Below are 23028 nucleotides of genomic sequence, written 5' to 3'. Positions count from 1 at the left end.
TCAATTTTTCACAATTCAGTATAATGTTGGCTGTGGGTTTGTCATAGGTCGCTTTTATTACCTTGAAGTATGCTCCTTCTATGGCAATTTTGCTGAGGGTTTTTACCATAAAGCAATGCTGGATTTTGTCAAATCCATTTTCTGTATCTATTGAGATGATCATATGGTTTTTGTTTTTATTCTGTTTATGTTATATATTCCATTTATTGACTTGTGCATGTTAAACCATCCCTGCATCCCTGGTATGAAACTCACTTGATCATGATATGTTATCTTTCTGATATGCTGCTGATTGATTCGATTAGCCAGTGTTTTAAGGATTTTTGCATCTATGTTCATCAGAAATACTTGCCTGTAGTTTTCTCTTTTTTTGTTATGTCCTTTCCTGGTTTAGGTATTAGGGTGATAGTGGCTTCATAGAATGATTTAGGAAGGATTCCTTCTTTCTTCATTTTTTGGAATAGTTTCAGTATTTTTGGTATTAATTCTTCTTTGAATGTCTGACAGAATTCAACTGTGAATTCATCTGGTCATGGACTTTTTTTTCTTGGCATTTTTTATTACTTTTTAAATCTTGCTACTTGTTATTGGTCTGTTCAGAGTTTCTGTTTCTTCCAGATTTAATCTAGGAGGATTGTATATTTCCAGGAATTTATACATCTCTAGATTTTCTAGTTTGTGCACATAAAGGTGTTCATAATAGCCTTAAATGATCTTTTATTTCTGTGGTATCTGTTGTAATATCTCCCATTTCATTTCTAATTCAGTTTGTTTGGATCTTTTCTCTTCTCGGTTAATCTCATTAATGGTTTTCAATTTTGTTTATCTTTTCCAAGAACTAGATTTTTGTTTCATTTATCTTTTAAATATTTTTGTTGTTGTTGTTTAAATTTCATTTAATTCTGTCCTGATCTTTGTTATTTCTTTTATTATGCTTGGTTTGGGTTTGATTTGTTTTCTTTCTCTAGTTCTTTGAAGTGTCACCTTAGATTGTCTATTTGTTCTCTTTCAGACTTTTTGATATAGGCATTTAATGCTATGAACATTCTTCTTAACACCGCTTTAGATATATCCCAAGGTTTTGGTAAGTTGTGTCATTATTATCGTTTAGCTCAAAGATTTTTAAATTTACATCTTGATTTCATTGTTGACCCAAAGATCATTCAAGAGTAGATTATTTAATTTCCATGTATTTGTATATTTTTGAGGATTATTTTTGGAGTTAATTTCTAGTTTTATTCCACTGTGGTCTAAGGATACTTGACATGATTTTTATTTTCTTAAATTTATTGAGACTTGTTTTGTGGCCTGTCATATGGGCTATCTTGGAGAAGGTTCTATGTGCCGATGAAAAAAAAGTGCATTATGCAGTTATTGGGTAGAATGTTCTGTAAATATCTGTTAAGTTCATTTGTTCTAGGGTATTGTTTAAGTCTATTGTTTCTTTGTTGACTTTCTGTCTTGATGACCTGTTAACTACATAGGAGACAGTGAACTCACCCACACACCAAAAATATAACTACTACATACAGCAGCTGGGAAAACCAGTGCACAAAGACTCTCTGTAACTAAGGTTCTCATATAGAGACTTCATCCTTACAAGCACCAGCAGTCATGTTAGGCTAAAATAAACATTAAATCTGATCCTTAAGAGGGGAAAAACAACAATAAAACCCCCCCAAACCGCAGTCCAATTGAAAATAAATTCAAGAACAATTTAAGAACTTATCTACCCAAATGAGAAGAAACCAGAGAAGTAATTATGGCAATATGGCAAAACAGGGTTGTATAACATCCTCAAAGATCACACTAGCGCCTCAAAAACGAATTCAAACCAAGAAGAAATCTCTGGATTGCCAGATAAAGAACTCAGAAGGTTGATTGTTAAGCTACTCAAGGAGATAACAGAGAAAGGTGAAAATCAACTTAAAGAAATAAAAAAAATACAAGATATGCATACAAAATTCTCCAGAGAAATATATATCCTAAAGAAAAAACAATCACAACTTCTGGAAATGAAAGACACACTTAGAGAAATAAAAAATGCAGTAGAAAGTTTCAACAATAGACTAGAACAAGTAGAAAAAAAGAACTTCAGAGCTCAGAGACAAGGCTTTTGAATTAACCTAATCAGACAAAGAAAAAAGAATTTAAAAAATGAACAAAGTCTCCAAAAAATTTGAGATTGTGTTAAATGGTTAAACCTAAGAATAACTGGTGTTCCTGAGGAAGAAGAGAAATCTAAAAGTTTGGAAAACTTATTTGAGAAAATAATTGAAAAAAACGTCCCTGGCCTTGCTAGAGATCTAGACATCCAAATACAAGAAGCTCAAAGAACTCCTGGGAAATTCCATCACCTTGTCATCAGGTTATCTAAAGTCAAGACGAAGGAAAGAATCTAAAGAGCTGTGAGACTAAATCATCAGGTAACCTATAAAGGAAAACTTACCAGATTAACAGTTAATTTCTCAGCAGAAATATTACAAGCCAGAAGGGATTGGGTTCCTATCTTTGGGTTCCTTACCAATAATAATTTTTAGTCAATAATTTTGTATCCAGCAAAACTAAGCTTCATAAATGAAGGAGAGATAAAGTCTTTTTCAGACAAACAAATGCTGAGAGAAATTGCCACCACCAAGCCTGCACTTCAAGAAATGCTATAAGGAGTTCTGAATCTTGAAACAAAACTTCAAAATATACCAAAACAGAACCTCCTTAAATCATAAATCCAACAAGGCCTATAAAACAATAACAAAATGAAAAAAACAATATATTTAGGCAACAACTAGCCTGATGAATAGAAGATGAGTCTCTTGGACTCACCTAACACATAACACAGCACACATAGCATAGCACCATATGCTATGGTCTGAATGTTTGTGTCCCCCTGCAAAATTCATATGTGGAAACCTAATCTCTAATGCAATAGTAATTAAGAGATGGTCTCTTTAGAAGGTTATTAGGTCATGCTTTGCTTTCAGTGGGATTAGTTCCCCTTTAAAAGAGCCCTGAATGAAGGCACTTGATTGCCCCTTCCACCATGTGAAGACTTAGCAAGAAGGGGTCACCTGTGAGAAGGGGGGTTGTCACCAGACACTGAATCTGCCAGTTCCTTGATCTGGAGAGTCCCAGCCCTAGAACTATAAGAAATAAATTTCTGTTGTTCATAAACCACCATGTTTATGGTATTTTGTTATATCAGCCTGAACTAAGAAAAGCCATCAAAACTTCTGTTGTGATTAGTTTATCTTCCTTATCTGAATTTCTCTTAAAAATTTATTATTTTATCACATTTTTGGTAGTAGTTGATGAAATCATGTATCTTTTATGTTTAGTTAGCATCTGTTGGTTTATATCTGACTTTTCATAATTTTTTATACTAAATGAACAATTTGGAAATGCACAAGTGTTTATAGTTTCCAGAGGATTTTTTTCCCTCTTTTAATAAGTATCCACTGTTCAGAAAATTTATTACAAAATTTACACTTACATTTTGGCATTTTCATGTTCAAAGATACATAAATTCAAATAAAGAGCAGCCACCACTAGACTTGAAAGGACTGAATTTGATAACCTAACAGTAACAATAGTATGTCACTCACAAATCAGAACTCGTAGCTAATCATAAACAGGGGCTGAAATGTTGAAAGAGTTGCAAACTTGCAAACTAGCAATAAATTGAACTCAGTGTCTGATGTAAAAAAGGTGAACTTTCCCTTTGCCTACAAGGTAGATCTGTAGCAAGACACAGTGTTTTCAAACTGTTGGTTAGGGAAGCCTGACATTCAGGAATTGGTGGACTTTCAGAAGTGGGAGTGCTCAGGGATGGACTTTCAGATGTTTTAATGTGGTCACTGGAGTAAGGCATTTACCGATTGACTGTTGTCTAAAGGCACGGACTTGTCATGATTAGCTGATTTCCAGAGCTTGGGCCATTGATTTCCTAACTTTTGGAAACAGTTACTGGTGCAAGGAAGTTACCGATTGGCTGATTTTCAGAGCATGTGTACTGATCTGTTACTGCTAATTAATGGTGGTTATCTGTTCATGAGTTGGGTCATTAGCCAAAGGACAGTCTTCCTCTTTTGAATATGAAAAATAAGTATTTTAATTTTCAGTTTCCCCCTTTTGGTCTGTCCTCAGCCAAGCCTGCAAGAGGAATCTTAGAGGATTATCCAGATCTTTATTTGTGGAGGTATGATTTTTTAGCTAGTGTTACCATTTGAGATTCAAGCACCAATAACTGTGGCAGAAAACTAACTGTGAACTTTTTGTAGTTATTGAAAAAAACAGAATACGGGGCATTCATTTAAGGCATCCTGGCAAAGTCCTGGCAAAGGACTCAGGACAAAATCATTTAGTACAGGACACCTCTTGTATATACAGGATGCCTGGCAACCAGATGCTGGCCATATCACAGGCCTGTATCTCTGTGATATTCCCAGAACAGATTGTGCTTCAGGTTCTATGAGTTCTCAAAGGTGAGTGAGTGGCCCAGGCTGAAGCTGGATCATTTGAGAAGTTCAAAGCCAGACTAAACAACTACTGAAAAGTTTGAATTAAAGTAGTGCCATAATTATATTTGATTTTATCAAGTTTTTTTTTTTTTTTGGCATCTTTATGGGGGATTTGGGATTGGCAGAAACAGAGACTGGTGACAAATGCGTTGAGGAGGCTCATCGCCTACAATGAGAGTAAGAATGGGAGCCATTAAACTTCTGTTTTTACCAAAGATTAGTAATTTACTTATAACACTGAATAAAATAACTTATCAAAATTTTGGGGTTTAATTTAAAATATATCACTTTCCAACAATTCTAAGAAAGTTTATGACAAACACAGGACTTGGACTTGGTGAATATATTATTCTAGGTTCTCTTGAGAAACAAAACCAGTTGGATGCGTGTATACACATAGAGAGGACTGTTTAGAGTTCCCACACTTGGTTATTGAGGCTGGTAATTTACCCCTAAAACTTGCAGAATGAGCAGATAGACTGGAGGCCTAGGGAAGAGCTGATGTTGTGGTTTAAGTTCAAAACTGACTGTTGAAGAATTCTTCCTTGCCTGAGGGAGATCAGTCTTTTGTTTTATTCAGACCTTCAGTTGGCTGGATGAGACCCATCCGTATTATGAAGGGAAGTCTGCTTTACTAAAAATCCCCCAATTTAAATGTTACTCTTATTTTCCAAATTAATATTGTATCTGTCTTCTGAATTGCACCAATTAATCCAATATTGATAAATTGAATTGAATATTTTTGCCTTTTAAACTTCCACCAATCAAAGACACCCAGCAGGGATGTTGTAAATCTGCATATGCAGAGAACTCCTACTCAAATGCCTTCTGCTGGTTTTGTGAACAGGTCTTGCACCAATTTAAAGTAATTTGAGTTGGGTGATCCTCTGTGGCCATGTCGCTATTACTATTCTTGCCTTAGTTTTGCCATTTAGCTCAGTGATGTTTATCCAAATTGAAGAAAACAGGAAGGCAAATGGTTCAAAATCATGGTAATAGAATAGCTAACTAGGTGAAGGGTTCAATTTCAAACTCTTTCCTTGGGAACAGAGTAATTGATTCTAATGAAGGGTTTTTAAAGAACTTATTTAGTTACTAAATTGAGGTAGATTTCTGACTTCTGATCTTAAATTTTAGGTAATTGTTCAATTTCCACAACAAATTGGGGTTTGTGTTTCCTTTTGGCAATTCCTTACTATAAAGCCTTAGTTTTAACTTCTCGATTTATAGGATTTGAAATGGGGCTGGCCAAAATGGGTTAATTACTTCTTTTTTTTTTTTTTGTAAACCAGCTTTACTGAGATATAATTGATGCACAACAAACTGTCACCACAATCAAGATAATGAAAAGTATTCGTTCAAGTTTCGTTGTGGTCCTTTATAACTCCTTCCTCCCACTCCTTCTCCCTTGACCTCAGGCACCCACTAATCTATTTTCTGTCACTGTAGATTAAAACGTGTGATGAGTAGAATTTTAAGATAACCGCCAATAACCCTCACCCTTATATAATCCCCTCCCCTTTGAGTGGGAGTGGAACCTATAAATATAATGAAATGTCATTTCCATGGTTATATCTTATTATATGGTGAAAGTGAGTAGGCAGATGTAATTAAGTTTACTAATCAATTGGCCTTAAAATAAAGGAAAACCTGAGTGAGTCTAACCTAACCTAATGAGTCCTCTTTTTCTTTTGAAAAATTACTTTGGCTAATCTAATTCCCTTGCATTTCCATGTGAATTTTGGAATAACTTTCCAATATTGAATCTATAGATACATTTTTGGAGACTTGATATGTTAGTATTGAGTCTTTTGACCCATTATCATGGCATGTATCTTTATTTAAATAGTTTTTAACTTCTCTCAGCAATATTTACAGTCTTTCAGTGTTCAGGTCTTCAGATTTATCACCACATACCGTACTGTTGATGCAATTATGAATTTATTGTTTTTAATTTAAAATTTTTATTGTTAATTGCTAGCAAATAGAAATTTTTTTATTATTGATATCGTATCCTATAACCTTACTTAACTCACTTCTTAGTTCTAGTAACCTTTTTGTATATTCAGTTGGATTTTCTACATAGATGATAATATTGTTTGCAAAATAAAGATTATTTAACTTCTTCTTTTTGATCTGAATGCCTTTTATTTCTTTTCTTTCTTAGAAACTCAAGAACAAACTCAAGAACAATAGAAATGGTGAGAGTAGATATATTTGCCTTGCTTCTGATATTGGGGGAAAGCATTCAGTAGTTAAGTATTAAGTGTAATGTTATTAGGTTGGTGCAAAAGCAAGTGTGGTTTTGCCATTAAAAGTAATTGCAAAAAACACAATCACTTTTGCACCAAAAGATGCCTTTTATCAGGTTGAGGAAGTTCCCTTCTATTCTTAGATAGCTGAGAGCTTTTGTTTATTTTTAGAATCAGAAATGAATGTTGGGTGTTTGAAATGTTTCTTCTTTGCTTAATGAGAGTTTAAAAATCAGAAGTGAATGTTGGAATTTTTAAATGTATTTTATTTGCCTAATGAGTTTTTTGTTTGTTTGTTTTTGAGGCAGAGTCTCGCTCTGTCATCCAAGATGGAGTGCAATGGTGTGATCTCGGCTCACTGCAATCACCGCCTCCTGGGTTCAAGCAATTCTCATGCCTCAGCCTCCTGAGTAGCTGGGATTACAGGCACCTGCCACCGCGACCAGCTAATTTTTTTTGTATTTTTAGTAGAGACGGAGTTTCACCATGTTGGCCAGGCTGGTCTCGAACTCTTGATCTCAAGTGATTCACCCACCTTGGCCTCCCAAAGTGCTAGGATTACAGGCATGAGCCACTGCGCCCAGCTGCCTAATGAGGTGTTTAAAATCAGAAGTGAATGTTGTATTTTTGGTGTGTTTCTTCTTTGCCTAATGAGATTTTTAAAATCAGAAATGGATGGTGGATTTTTTTATTATACTTTAAGTTCTAGGGTACATGTGCACAACGTGCAAGTTTGTTACATATGTATACATGTACCATGTTGGTGTGCTGCTCCCATTAACTTGTCATTTACATTAGGTATATCTCCTAATGCTATCCCTCCCCCGTCCCCCCACCCCACGACAGGCCCCAGTGTGTGATGTTCCCCTTCCTGCATCCAAGTGTTCTCATTGTTCAATTCCCACCTATGAGTGAGAACATGTGATGTTTGGTTTTCTGTCCTTGCCATAGTTTGCTGAGAATTATGGTTTCCTGCTTCATCCATGTCCCTACAAAGGACATGAACTCATCCTTTTTTATGGCTGCATTGTATTCCATGGTATATATGTGCCACATTTCCTTAATTCAGTCTATCACTGATGGATATTTGGGTTGGTTCCAAGTCTTTGCCATTGTGAATAGTGCCACAATAAACATACATGTGCATGTGTCTTTATAGCAGCATAATTTATAATCCTTAGGGTATATACCCAGTAATGGGATGGCTGGGTCAAATGGTATTTCTAGTTCTAGATCCTTGAGGAATCGCCACATTGTCTTCCACAATGGTTGAACTAGTTTACACTCCCACCAACAGTGTAAAAGTGTTCCTGTTTCTCCACATCCTCTCCAGTACCTGTTGCACCATTCTAACTGGTGTGAGATGGTATCTCATTGTGGTTTTGATTTGCATTTCTCTGATGGCCAGTGATGATGAGCATTTTTTCATGTGTCTGTAGGCTGCATAAATGTCTTCTTCTGAGAAGTGTCTGTTCATATCCTTTGCCCACTTTTTGATGGAGCTGTTTTTTTCTTGTAAATTTGTTTGAGTTATTTGTAGATTTTGGATATTAGTCCTTTGTCAGATGAGCAGATTGCAAAAATTTTCTCCCATTCTGTAGGTTGCCTGTTCATTCTGATGGTAGTTTCTTTTGTTGTGCAGAAGCTCTTTAGTTTAATTAGTTCCCATTTGTCAATTTTGGCTTTTGTTGCCATTCCTTTTGGTGTTTTAGACATGAAGTCCTTGCCCATGCCTATGTCCTGAAAAAAACAGAGTAGAAAAGCTGAAAATTCTAAAAATCAGAGCTCCTCTCCCCCTCCAAAGGAATGCAGCTCCTCGCCAGCAGCAGAACAAAACTGGATGGAGAATGACTTTGACGAGTTGACAGAAGAAGGCCTCAGACGATCAAACTTCTCTGAGCTAAAGGAAGAATTTCGAACCCATCACATAGAAGCTAGAAACCTTGAAAAAAGATTAGATGAATGGCTAACTAAAATAACCAGTGTAGAGAAGTCCTTAAATGACCTGATGGAGCTGAAAACCACGGCATGAGAACTATGTGACGAATGCACAAGCTTCAGTAGCCGATTCGATCAACTGGAAGTAAGGGTATAAGTGATTGAAGATCAAATGAATGAAATGAAGTGAGAAGTTTAGAGAAAGGACAGTAAAAAGAAACGAACAAAGCCTCCAAGAAATATGGCACTATGTGAAAAGACTAAATCTATGTCTAATTGGTGTACCTGAAAGGGACAGGGAGAATGGAACCAATTTGGAAAACACTCTGCAGGATATTATCCAGGAGAACTTCCCCAACCTAGCAAGGCAGGCCAACATTCAAATTCAGGAAATACAGAGAATACCACAAAGATACCTCTCGAGAAGAGCAACTCCAAGACACATAATTGTCAGACTCACCAAAGTTGAAATGACGGAAAAAATGTTAAGGGCAGCCAGACAGAAAGGTCAGGTGGCCCACAAAAGGAAGGTCATCAAACTAACAGAGGATCTCTCGGCAGAAACTCCACAAGCCAGAAGAGAGTGGGGGCCACTATTCAACAGTCTTAAATAAAAGAATTTTCAACCCAGAATTTCATATCCAGCCAAACTAAGCTTCATAAGTGAAGGAGAAGTAAAATCCTTTACAGACAAGCACATGCTGAGAGATTTTGTCACCACCAGGCCTGCCCTACAAGAACTCCTGAAGGAAGCACTAAACATGGAAAGGAACAATCGGTACCAGCCACTGCAAAAACATGTCAAATTGTAAACACCATTGATGCTAGGAAGAAACTGCATCAACTAATGAGCAAAATAACCAGCTAACATCATAATGACAGGATCAAATTCACACATAACAAAATTAACCTTAAATGTAAATGGGCTAAATGCTCCAATTAAAAGACACAGACTGGCAAATTGGATAGAGTCAAGACCCATCAGTCTGCTGTATTCAGGAGACCCATCTCACATGCAGAGACACACATAGGCTCAAAATAAAGGGATAGAGGAAGATCTACCAAGCAAATGGAAAACAAAAAAGGCAGGGGTTGAAATCCTAGTCTCTGATAAAACAGACTTTAAACCAACAAAGATCAAAAGAGACAAAGAAGGCCATTACATAATGGTAAAGGGATCAATTCAACAAGAAGAGCTATCCTATATATATATGCACCCAATACAGGAGCACCCAGATTCATAAAGCAAGTCCTTAGAGACCTACAAAGAGACTTAGACTCCCACACAATAATAATGGGAGACTTTCACACCCCACTGTCAACATTAGACAGATCAACAAGGCAGAAAGTTAACAAGGATATCCAGGAATTGAACTCAGCTCTGCCCCAAGTGGACCTAATAGACATCTACAGAACTCTCCATCCCAAATCAACAGAATATACATTCTTCTCAGCACCACATTGCACTTATTCCAAAATGGACCACATAGTTGGAAGTAAAGCACTCCTCAGCAAATGTACAAGAACAGAAATTATAACAAACTGTCTCTCAGACCACAGTGCAATCAAACTAGAACTCAGGATTAAGAAACTCACTCAAAACCGCTCAACTTCATGGAAACTGAACAACCTGTTCCTGAATGACTACTGGGTACATAACGAAATGAAGGCAGAAATAAAGATGTTCTTTGAAACCAATGAGAACAAGACACAACATACCAGAATCTCTGGGACACATTTAAAGCAGTGTGTAGAGGGAAATTTATAGTACTAAATGCCCACAAGAGAAAGCAGGAAAAATCTAAAATTGATACCCTAACATCACAATGAATGGTGGATTTTTGAAATGTGTTTTATTTGTCTAGTGAGATTTTAAAAATCAGAAGTGAATGTTGGATTTTTGAAATGTTTTTCTCTGCCAATAAGATTATGTGGTTTTCTGTCTTTGTTAATATGGTGAATTAAATTGATTAATTTTTTTTTTTTTTTTTTTTTTTGATAGAGTCTCACTCTGTCACCCAGGCTGGAGCGCAGTGGCGTGATCTCGGCTCACTGCAAGCTCCATCTCCTGGGTTCACACCATTCTCCTGCCTCAGCCACTAGCGTAGCTGGGACTACAGGTGCCTGTCACCATGCCTGGCTAATTTTTTGTGTTTTTAGTAGAGACAGGGTTTCACCATGTTAGCCTGGATGGTCTCGATCTCCTGACCTCATTATCTGCCTGCTTCAGCCTCCCAAAGTGCTGGGATTATAGGCATGAGCCACCACGCCCAGCCACATTGATTAACATTTAAATATTAAGCCAGCCTTGCACACCTGGAATAAATTTTACTTGCTCATTATGTATTATCTTTTAAAAACATATTATTGGGTTTGATTCACTAACATTATATTTAAAATGTTTGTATTAACACATATGATGGATATAGGTCAGTAGTATTATATGCTTATAACATTTTTGGTTTTGATATTGGGGTAATGTTGGCATCATAGAATGAGCTGTGAAGTATTTTTTTCTTCTCAATTTTCTAGAAGACTTTGTGTAGGATTGGAATGATATCTTCCTTAAGTATGTCATAGAATTTGTCAGTGAAACCACTTGAGCAGCAAGAATTCTACCGCTGAACCACCAATGCCTCTAAAGTGAAACCAGTTGGGCCCAAAGTTTTCTCTCTGGGAAAGTTTTAAACTGAATTTAATTTCTTTAATAGTTATGAGGCAATTCAAGTTACCTATTTTTTCTTGAGTGAGCTTTGTTGGTTTTAAGGAATCTATCCACTTTGTCTAAGTTGTTAATTTATTAACATAAAGATGTTCCTGGTATTTCCTTATTATCCCTTATAGAATATTTATAGAATGTCTATAAAATCTGTAGAGTTGTCATTTCTCTCATTCCTGATATTGTTAATTTGTGTCTTCTCCTTTATTTCCCTCATTAGTCTGGAAAGAATCTTCTAAATTTTATTGAACTTCTCATAGAATCAGCTTTTGGTTTCACTGACCTTCTTTATTGTTTTTCTGTTTTCTATTTAATTAATTTCAGTTCTGATCTTTATTATTTCCTTTTCTCTATAAACTTTGAACTTAAGTTTTCCTTCTTTGGTGGAAAATGAGGTCATTGTTTTGAAACTTCTTCTCTTCATATATGGTTATTTAGTGCTATAATTTCATCCTAAATAACTCCTTTAGTGACATCCCACAGATTTTGATATGCTATGCTTTCATTTTCAGTCATCCCATATATTCTGAATTTCCCTTTTGGTTTCTTCTTTCACCCATTGACTATTTTTGAGTGTTCCACTTAGCCTTAAAATACTTGTGGTTTTCCAGAATTCTTTCGTTATTGATTTCTAATTGCCTTCCACTGTGGTCAGTAAACATACTTTGTATGACTTGAATTCTTTTAAATTTACTGAGGTTCATTTTGAGGCTCAGGCTACGTTCTATCTTGGTAAGTAGTCCAGGTACACTTGAAAAGAATGTTTATTCTTCTGTTGTTGGATGAAGTCATCTGTAAATGTCAATTAGATCAAGTTGGATGAAACTTCTGTTTAAAGCTTATACATCCATTATGTTTTTCTTTCAATTATTAATAGAGGGCTATTGAAATCTCTGATTATAACTCATGTTAATTCAAATTAAGGAAAAGAAAGGCAGGTTTAGCTCACCAACCTCCACTGATGAATGTGTGTGTGGGTAAGGGTGTCACTCCCAGAAGTTACTTGAGTCTTGTCAAAAGTTGTTAGGCCCTTTAATCTGCCCAAGTAAATATGCTATATGAATAAAAAAGTATTTGCTATGCAAACAGCTTCAAGGCAAATTTCCTTTCCATTCCATTCACTTCCTTTCAACCTTACTTTTTCCCTTCATATAAAGCTTTATGCTGTATATAAATACCATATATTTTTGTATATATATTCTGGAGATATCACTGTTGCATAGTGATATAGCATTAGTGGTCTTATGTGTTTCACATTCTTTAATATTGTAACACCAAAATTGGCATATTCCTGAAAATGCTAAACAAGTATATAGAGAAAGACTGTCAAGTTTTTGAATGCATGAATTAAATAAATGTTTTAGGGATTACCTTCATTATAGTACATCTAGGGTTCAAGAGAATGGTGCATGCATGTCGCAAAACTTGTTAGATGTAAAGTCTAATTTTCTATTTTGCATTCTGCGGCTAACACAGATAATTGAGACATAATGGACAGCTAAATCTTTTGTCTTTATGCACTTTTAAACATCATATTTTGAATATCTGTTTTTAAAAATGTAGTTTGAATACTCAATTGATAGATTTTTAAGCTTTTATGTCATTGCTTATTTCAGTTAAATCAGAGAGATTTCAGGGGAGTTACTGTTTATAGATTGTTAAAGATCCCTCAGGCAACGTCAAGGCTGTTGCATGTGGACAGTTTCTTGAATTATAGCACAGAAACTTTAATACCTACCTCAAGAATGATAGGGGTCTTAAATAGGCAGTCATATTTACTAAAGAAACCTAGAGTTTTCTTAGATTGCCAACCTTGGCAAGACAAGAAATGTCAGGGTGACAGGGTTTAAGTGGCTCTTTTCAGATATGTTACACTGATTCTCTATATTTAAGATGTGAAACAGCCTTACAGGAGCTGTTTAATTAAGTGAAAGTAAGTCTAGTCCTTTTGGAACCGAATAGTTCAGTGAGCAAATATATATCAGCAAGTGAAGGAAGTGGGGAAGTTATTATGTGCTTCATAGACACGATGACACTTTATAACCCCATATCAGGGATCCTAAACAGTGATTGGTTGAGAAAATTATCAAACTGAGTTTAAATTTCGGCAAGTACAAAATTGTCATGCAAAAATCCAGGACAGTGGGCCACTTTCAGTCTTCAAAGAGAAAGATAAGAAATTCTGGATTTTCAAAGTCCTTTTGAAGCCTTTTAAGGTAAGATGAAATATTCTTTTTACTCAGAACCAACTGATTCATTCAGAAAGAACTTTGAATTTCAAAGACAAAGCCAGTTTGATTTTAGGAACCAAATACCCCTTAATGATTAGATTGTTTGCTTCCTTTTTGGCTTGTCATATTGATAGTATGTATAAAAGATAATGGATAATTATGAGTTAAGGAAGAGATAGACTGGGAAAAAGAAAGACCTCATACTGAAAAATTGGCCAACTGAGGTGGAAATTTGATAATTAATTATCTGGGCACTTTGATTAGTTTTGATAAAAATGAGATAACTGAGATATCAAAAAATCCACCTTGGGCTTTCAAACAAGGCTTTAATTAGGCTTTGCTTTTCAGTGTTTTATTACTTACTATTACTTATTATTGTCCCACATGAAATGAAATTTAGCAATCACTAGTGATGCCAAATCTAATTGCTAAATGAAATGAAGCTAAATCTCATTTTGCAAGTAACAATAAATGAAATAATCTGAAGGAGGTTTGTAAAATTCTGAAGTCTCTGTTTCATGCTGAGAACACCTGGGCCATTTTTATAGTAGTCTTCGAAGTCATTCACCTGCCTTGGAAACGGTGATGAGCATCATGGAATTGTTCCGGAGTGGAGCTGAAAGAGAGATGTAGTGGTCAGATTTCTGGACTGTAGCTCAGAAATGGGACACACATCCCTCTGGCCTTGGCTGCAGGTACCTTTCCAGGATGCTGTGGCTCTTCCAAATCACAGTGCAGATGGGCCTTCTGCAGAGCTATATAATGGTTAGGCTTGGGACTGCAAAGTACAGGATGACTGTGGCTTAGTAAACAGCTGGCCTTCAACCTCTGTGCCCAGAGCTCTGCATGATACTTGTCCTGGTGTCACCTCAGCCTCACTTGAATCTATGGCATTTCAGAAGGAGCTCTAGCTGTTCTTGGCTTTCTGTTGAACAGCTGTAAGAGTGAGCACTTTTTTCCCCCTCAGTAGCTCTGGAACTGTGTCATCTCTCCTGTGAGAAAACACCAATAATTCTCATGACAGTTGATATTCAGTGAAGTTTTATTGTATTTTCACTATCACCATTAAATTCAATCAAAGCCATTTTATGACATGCAGCATTATAATCTATACATGCAGTGGGAGTTCATGAAATAGGAGTAAAACTCTCCTTTCTATAGTAATGGCATCATTACATCAACTTGCAATATAAATTGATTTTTTTACTCACACAGATTATAAATTGTCTATTCCAATTTATTAGAAACATATTCTTAGACCATTTCTGAATTTGAATTCTAACAGGGATGAAGAATCATGATTTTAGAAGTCCCATATAATAATTGCTATCATTTGTTAGAAAATTGCAAAGTGCCTGAAGCAATGCTAAATATTGCTTAGAGTCATAAATATTTATCAACAACATTCAGAAAATGTCTTTTTCTGTGCTTTGCATTGGAATACAATAATCACCAAGACACTCTCCTGGGTCTCAGGAGTTTACAGTAAATCAGGGCAACACATAAGTAACTAGACAATTTTAAACTGTGCAATGTGTTACCAGTGAGATGTGCAAAACGACTTGGTATAAAAAGGAACGAGATACTAAATACCGTTTGAAGTGGAGTTAGAGAGGGCTTCTCAGAGATAATTCTACCAAACTTCAGGATAGTCCTGAGGTGCAGGTTTTGTTATTATTCCAGTAGAGGGATAATAAACCTACTTAAATTTCTCAAGCTTACACAGCAAGTAGCAGGGGTAACATTTGAACTGAATACAAACTGAATACAAACCCCAAATTCTTTCCGCTAGCGTAGGCTCCCTCATGTTAGTAATTTCTGCTCTTAAAGTCTAGTAGAGCTCAATTCTATAGATTTGGAGTAAGGATGACACATGTTTTATCTTTTAAGCACAATTTCAGCAGAATTACTTAATACTTGATTAAAGCTATTCAGAAGAGAAAAAGATGTTTTTACATCCAAGAATTGCGGAAGAACAAAGTTACAGCTATGCCCTTTGCACCTGTATGGCTATTTTCCTTCATTGGCACAGGCAGAAAAAATCTAGGAAGCTACATTAGTGCTAAGCCTGGTGATGTCCCCATAACCACACCAGGTATGTTCTTGAACATCATATGTCTTCTCATGTTAGATACATGCTTCTTGCCCAGGAAAGGGCAAATGCTTACACATCAAAATAATATAGGATTATGATGATCACTTTTACTTTATAAGTAACTTTGTGCTGTTGCTTTTTTATACAGCCATTGATTATTATTATTCCTAAAGAAAATGAAGATAATTGCATATTTTTGCATTTGGGCAGTAGCATGGGCCATTCCAGTAAGTATGCCTTTCTCAGAAAACCTCTACACTATGTTATCTCTTTTAACCTAACATTAATACAAAATGTTGTGTGTATGTGTGTGTGTGTCTGTGCATGCACGTGTGTGTGTATATGTGTGTGTATATATACTTTTCCTTAATTTTTTTTTAACAGACTGAGTCTAAACATTTAGATTTGTACTAAGGGCTTTATGCGATGTCTGTGAGGTTTCAACCAAACCACTCCAGTTCATTGTCTGTTTCCTCTATAGAAATTCACATCTTGCCTGAAGGATTGTTATTATTTAAAACATTCATTCAGATTAATTTACACTTAGTGCCCAGAAGTCATGGAGACTTTGTCCATCTTTGCTTCATACCCTGTGAATTTTATTCTAATATGAACAAAGTCTGTGCTGTTTAGGAAGTTTCCAAGAAAGAATAATAAGAAAAAGTAGATTTTTTTCAACATATAGGAACCTAATGTTTCACTCAGAGTTATTATTTATGTGCTCACTTTGGAAAATTTGGAATAGATGATAAATACCAATAAAAAATTGAGAAAATTCAACCATTTGTAATTTAGTAGCCAGCCATCATGTTTAACATTTTCATATGCTTTCATAATACCAAACATTTGGTATTTATGTAGTTGAAAATGTTCTCAAGTATTTCAAATGTGCTGTTGCAGAGCACAGAAGTATAACAGCATAATACTTGATTTTGCTTCTGTGCAGGCTCTGGTCATGCCTCCTGCTCTCTTAAGAGTTTTGGTCAGGATTACACTTAGAGCGGGTCTTGTGCTAGTGCAAGAGACTTGTTGTGCAAAAACACCAGAGGTCTATCCCCTTGTCTTTCTACAAGACTCTTTCCTTCTACAGTTGAGATAAGTGGGCTCATCTAACATATCCATAAAATTGATAATACCGCAGTGAAAAATATCCATGTGCCCAGTTTAAATTCTACACAAGCCCTGTAAGAAGCCACTTCTCTTTTCTATCTGATTAGATCATACTTTGGCCTTTGTGTTAAACCTTTCTTCTTCATTGAGGAAAGAATGTGTGTGTGTGTGTTTGTGTGTGTGTGTGTGTGCATGCTCATGCACATATTCCCAAAAAAGAACCTTTTCAATAGCCAGTATTTTCTACTTGGCAGGTTCCTCAAAGCAAACCACTGGAGAGGCATGTCCAAAAGTCCATGAATTTGCATCTCTTAGCAAGATCAAACGTGTCAGAACAGGTATAGGATGTAATATATTTCTTTTCTTTCCTATTTCTGAGTTGCTACATTCCATTAATTTCCCCAACATTGCAATTTGCTTTCCTTCAAGATCATTGATACTTGTAATTGATTGAATGTTTCTTTTTCAGGATAAGTTAAATGCCAGTGGAACCATCAAAGAAAGTGGTGTCCCCGTGCATGAAGGTGATAAAGGAAGGCAAGAGAATACCCGAGATGGTCACAAGAGAGAAGGGAATGGCTCTGAGTGGGCAGAGATAGGAGGGAAGAGTTTTTCTACATATTCCACATTAGCATACGAAGAGGGGAATATTGAGGGCTGGAATGGGGACACAGGAAAAGCAGAAACGTATGATCATGATGGAATACACGGGAAAGAAGAAAACACCACAGCAAATGGCATCCAGGGACAAGTAAGCATCATTGACAATGCCGGAACCACAAACAGAAGCAACACTGATGGAAATACTGATAAGAATACCCCAAATGGGGATGTTGGAGATGCAGGTCACAATGAAGATGCCACTGTTGTCCAAGAAGATGGACCCCAAGTAGCTGGAAGCAATAACAGTACAGACAATGAGGATGAAATAATTGAGAATTCCTGTGGAAATGAGGGTAATACAAGTGAAATAACACCTCAGATCAACAGCAACAGAAATGGGACTAAGGAGGCTGAGGTAACACCCAGCACCAGAGAAGATGCAGGCCTGGATAATTCCGACGGGAGTCCTAGTGGGAATGGAGCAGATGAGGATGAAGACAAGGGTTCTGGTGATGATGAAGATGAAGAAACAGGTAATGGAAAAGACAGTAATGATAACAGCAAGGGACAGGAGGGCCAGGACAGCCAGGACCACGGGAAAGAAGATGATCATGATAGTAGCACAGGTCAAAATTCGCAGAGTAATGAAGATTATGACCCTGAAGGCAAAGAAGATCCCCATAATAACGCTGACGGAGACAACACCTCCAAGAGTGAGGAGAATTCTGCTGGTATTCTGGAAGACAATGGCAGCCAAAGAATGGAGGACACCCAGAAGCTCAACCACAGAGAAAGCAAAGGTGTAGAAAACGGAATCACCAAAGAATCAGAGCCACACGCTGTTGGGAAGAGCCAAGATAAGGTTAGTTTGTAAAGCTGATTTATTTCAATGGCAATTTAAATTCTTCCCTCCAACTATTGATGCTAGCACAAAAATAAACCATGACAAGCATCTATATATTTTTGCATCCATTTACTTGACTATTTAAGGAAAAGCTAGAGTCCTTACTAGACTTCCATATAGAACAACTTTAAAAATCATACATTTCTGAGAACGTAGTTACAATTCTAGAAAAGTCTTATGTGAAATCATGGATCCCCCATGTAATTGTTTACAAAAGTTCCTGGGTAGGAATGTGGATGAATTTTTAAGGAATCTAAACACCAGGGTGCTTTCAATTACAGAATAAAGCACATTGTCACAAATAACTGTGAAGTACTAGAAGTGGAACTCCTATCCCTGTGGCAACTTTTCCCAGTTATTCTTCCTCAGATCAATGCAATTTTGCAGCAAGTATTCACTAGTTAATCATTCTTTCCTCCGTCCTTCCATAGGGAATAGAAATCAAAGGTCCTAGCAGTGGCAACAGAAATATTACCAAAGAAGTTGGGAAAGTCAATGAAGATAAAGAGGATAAAGGACAACATGGAATGATCTTGGGCAAAGGAAATGTCAAGACACAAGGAGAGGTTGACAACATAGAAGGACCTGGCCAAAAACCAGAACCAGGAAATAAAGTTGGACACAGCCACACAGGTAGTGACAGCAATAGTGATGGATATGACAGTTATGATTTTGATGATAAGTCCATGCAAGGAGATGATCCCAATAGCAGTGACGAATCTAATGGCAATGATGATGCTAATTCAGAAAGTGACAATGACAGCAGTAGTCGAGGAGACGCTTCTTATAACTCTGATGAATCAAAAGATAATGGCAATGGCAGTCACTCAAAAGGAGAAGAAGATGATGACAGTGATAGCACATCAGACACTAACAATAGTGACAGTAATGGCAATGGTAACAATGGCAATGATGACAATGACAAATCTGATGGTGGCAAAGGTAAATCAGATAGCAGTGACAGCAGTGATAGTAGTGACAGTGACAGCAGTGATAGCAGCAATAGCAGTGATAGTAGTGACAGCAGTGACAGTGACAGCAGTGATAGTGACAGCAGTGATAGCAACAGTAGCAGTGATAGTAGTGACAGCAGTGACAGTGACAGCAGTGATAGCAACAGTAGCAGTGATAGTGACAGCAGTGACAGTGACAGCAGTGATAGCAACAGTAGCAGTGATAGTAGTGACAGCAGTGACAGTGACAGCAGTGATAGCAACAGTAGCAGTGATAGTAGTGACAGCAGTGACAGTGACAGCAGTGATAGCAACAGTAGCAGTGATAGTAGTGACAGCAGTGACAGTGACAGCAGTGATAGCAACAGTAGCAGTGATAGTAGTGACAGCAGTGATAGCAGTGACAGTGACAGCAGTGATAGCAGTGACAGTGACAGCAGTGATAGCAGTGACAGTGATAGTAGTGATAGCAGCAATAGCAGTGACAGTAGTGATAGCAATAGCAGTGACAGTAGTGACAGCAGTGATAGCAGCAACAGTAGTGATAGTAGTGACAGCAGCAACAGTGACAGTAGTGATAGTAGTGACAACAGTGACAGCAAGTCAGACAGCAACAAATCAGACAGCAGTGATAGTGACAGTAAGTCAGACAGCAGTGACAGCAACAGCAGTGACAGTAGTGACAACAGTGATAGCAGTGACAGCAGCAATAGCAGTGACAGCAGTGATAGTAGTGACAGCAGTGATAGTGAGAGCAGCAGTAGCAGTGACAGCAGCAACAGCAGTGATAGTAGTGACAGTAGTGACAGCAGCAATAGTAGTGACAGCAGCAACAGCAGTGACCATAGTGATAGTAGTGACAGCAGTGATAGTAGTGACAACAGCAATAGCAGTGACAGCAGTGATAGCAGTGACAGCAGCAATAGCAGTGACAGCAGTGATAGCAGTGACAGTAGGGACAGTAGCAATAGTAGTGACAGCAGCAATAGCAGTGACAGCAGTGATAGTAGTGACAGCAGTGATAGTAGTGACAGCAGCGATAGCAGTGACAGCAGTGATAGTAGTGATAGCAGCGATAGTAGCGACAGCAGCGATAGCAGTGACAGCAGCGATAGTAGTGACAGCAGCAATAGCAGTGACAGCAGTAATAGTAGTGACAGCAGCAATAGCAGTGACAGCAGCAACAGCAGTGATAGTGGTGACAGCAGCGACAGCAGTAACAGCAGTGATAGTAGTGACAGCAGCAACAGCAGTGACAGCAGTGATAGCAGCAATAGCAGTGACAGCAGTGACAGCAGCGATAGTAGTGACAGCAGCGACAGCAGCAATAGCAGTGACAGCAGCGATAGCAGTGACAGCAGTGATAGCAGTGACAGCAGTGACAGCAGTGATAATAGTGACAGCAGTGACAGCAGTGATAGTAGCGACAGCAGTGATAGCGATAGCAGTGATAGTGACAGCAGCGACAGCAGTGATAGCAGTGACAGCAGCAACAGCGACAGCAGTAATAGCAGTGACAGCAGCGAAAGCAGTGACAGCAGTGATAGCAGTGACAGCAGTGAAAGCAGTGACAGCAGTGATAGTGACAGCAGCGACAGCAGTGATAGCAGTGACAGCAGTGATAGCAGTGACAGCAGCAATAGCAGTGACAGCAGTGATAGTGACAGCAGCGACAGCAGTGATAGCAGTGACAGCAGCAATAGCAGTGACAGCAGTGACAGCAGCGACAGCAGTGATAGCAGTGACAGCAGCAATAGCAGTGACAGCAGTGACAGCAGTGACAGCAGTAACAGCAGTGATAGTAGTGACAGCAGCAACAGCAGTGACAGCAGTAATAGCAGTGACAGCAGCGAAAGCAGTGACAGCAGTGATAGCAGTGACAGCAGTGAAAGCAGTGACAGCAGTGATAGTGACAGCAGCGACAGCAGTGATAGCAGTGACAGCAGTGATAGCAGTGACAGCAGCAATAGCAGTGACAGCAGTGATAGTGACAGCAGCGACAGCAGTGATAGCAGTGACAGCAGCAATAGCAGTGACAGCAGTGACAGCAGCGACAGCAGTGATAGCAGTGACAGCAGCAATAGCAGTGACAGCAGTGACAGCAGTGACAGCAGTAACAGCAGTGATAGTAGTGACAGCAGCAACAGCAGTGACAGCAGTGACAGCAGCGATAGTAGTGACAGCAGCGACAGCAGCGATAGCAGTGACAGCAGCAACAGCAGCAACAGCAGTGATAGCAGTGACAGCACATCTGACAGCAGTGATGAGAGTGACAACCAGAGCAAGTCTGGTAATGGTAACAACAATGGAAGTGACAGTGACAGTGACAGTGAAGGCAGTGACAGTAACCACTCAACCAGTGATGATTAGAACAAAAGAAAACCCATAAGATTCCCTTTGTGAAAAGTTTGGTGATGGGATAGGAAAAAAAGATTTCCAAGAAAGTAAAGAAAGGGGAGAAATAAACAGAAGACACATGTAAACATCCACAAAAACAACTAGGGGAATCAAATCGAACAGTTGGATTCAGAACCAAGGCCTAACTCCTGCAGAGAGAGACTCTGAATGCATGACCTTTGGTACATGCCTGTTAATATTCATGTTCTGAAAATATTTTGTTAAAAGTGTAAGTCTAAACATAAAAGAACAATTAAAATATTCTTTAATACTTCACGCAGAAACCTCAAGTAATCACTACATGATAACTTTAATTTAAGTGCCATGTGCTGCAGAGAATGTAGCAGGCAGACACATCTTAAAAGCAACCTGTGGCATTGCCTTAAGTCTCCATAGTTATGTATTCTGGAGAGGCGGTCTGCTTACCGCTGAGTAGAAGATGCTGTACTGTGATAGCCAGCTTGGCTTTGGAATCAGTTGCTTGTTCTATGGAAGAAATACATGTATTTCTTACATGGAAAAAAAAATTGCAGCTACTATTCAACCTACCTGGGCTATGGGAATAATCTTTCTAATGATCAAATAGAGTAGTTATAAATCACAGAAATTCTAAAGAGTGCTAGTCAGAAAGAGCTCAGAGACGGGTTGATGTATAAAATCTGATCTGCAATCGGATGTATAGCATCTGATGTTAAAATCTGATGAAAAAAATACATCTCAACAAACCACTGGAAATTGAGTACAAAGTCCCTAAAACTATTGACAAAGCTGATGCAGTGCTTAGAACAGTGTCTTACTCCCAGGAGCCACTCTCCAAATGTTAACCAGTAAATGACACATGAATGACTCTGGAGGAGCGTCACTTAGAAGCATGGTGGCTCACACCTGTAATCCCAGCACTTTGGGAGGCCGAAGTGGGTGGATCACAAGGTCAAGAGATCGAGACCATCTTGGCTAACATGGTGAAACCCTGTCTCTACTAAAAATACAAATATTAGCTGGGAGTGGTGGCACGTGTCTCTAGTCCCAGCTACTTGGGAGACTGAGGCAGGAGAATCGCTTGAACCCGGGAGGCGGAGGTTGCAGTAAGCCAAGATTGTGCCACTGCACTCTAGCCTAGCAACAGAATAAGAGTCCGTCTCAAAAAAAAAAAAAAAAAAAAAAAGAACTGTGTTATGTGGTATCAATTATTTATCTTTAGATCAGTCTCACCAAGTCATTCTTAGTTCACACCTTGAAAACCTCAACACGCCAAAACTTCTGAACCAGACCCTGAGTCTGAGTCTCCCTTCCCACTATTAATCTCTTT

General features: G+C 37.9%; 1 protein-coding gene and 1 long non-coding RNA gene across 2 annotated transcripts in view; one reads left to right on the top strand and one right to left on the bottom strand.

Moving 5' to 3' along the window:
• Positions 1–13970: 13970 nt before the first annotated feature.
• Positions 13971–23028, bottom strand: part of LOC105479652 (uncharacterized) — a 37022-nt gene continuing 27964 nt past the window's right edge. Inside the window, exons 2-3 of the long non-coding RNA XR_986008.2 lie at positions 14357–14649; positions 13971–14273 (exon numbers count right to left, since the gene is read on the bottom strand). This is a non-coding gene — a long non-coding RNA (uncharacterized lncRNA). The remainder of the gene's footprint in view (positions 14274–14356; positions 14650–23028) is intronic.
• On the top strand, positions 15898–21692 carry DSPP (dentin sialophosphoprotein). Its single transcript, XM_071092662.1, has 5 exons — positions 15898–15979; positions 17117–17200; positions 17332–18327; positions 18801–19863; positions 19972–21692. Exons 1-5 carry the CDS (start codon positions 15929–15931, stop codon positions 21690–21692), a joined length of 3915 nt encoding a protein of 1304 aa, XP_070948763.1. The 5' UTR covers positions 15898–15928.

This window comes from Macaca nemestrina, chromosome 3, assembly GCF_043159975.1.
Source record: "Macaca nemestrina isolate mMacNem1 chromosome 3, mMacNem.hap1, whole genome shotgun sequence".
Taxonomy (NCBI): Eukaryota; Metazoa; Chordata; class Mammalia; order Primates; family Cercopithecidae; genus Macaca; species Macaca nemestrina.
Note: the sequence above shows the minus strand (reverse complement) of the source record. Positions and strands in the feature narration are given on the sequence as shown.

Coding starts and splice junctions, on each gene's coding strand:
- DSPP (XM_071092662.1), top strand. CDS start 15,929: ATGAAGATAATTGCATATTTTTGCATTTGGGCAGTAGCATGGGCCATT. Junction 17,201..17,331: donor GATCAAACGTGTCAGAACAG/GTATAGGATGTA, acceptor TTTCTTTTTCAG/GATAAGTTAAATGCCAGTGG. Junction 19,864..19,971: donor CAGTGATAGCAGCAACAGTA/GTGATAGTAGTG, acceptor ACAGTAAGTCAG/ACAGCAGTGACAGCAACAGC.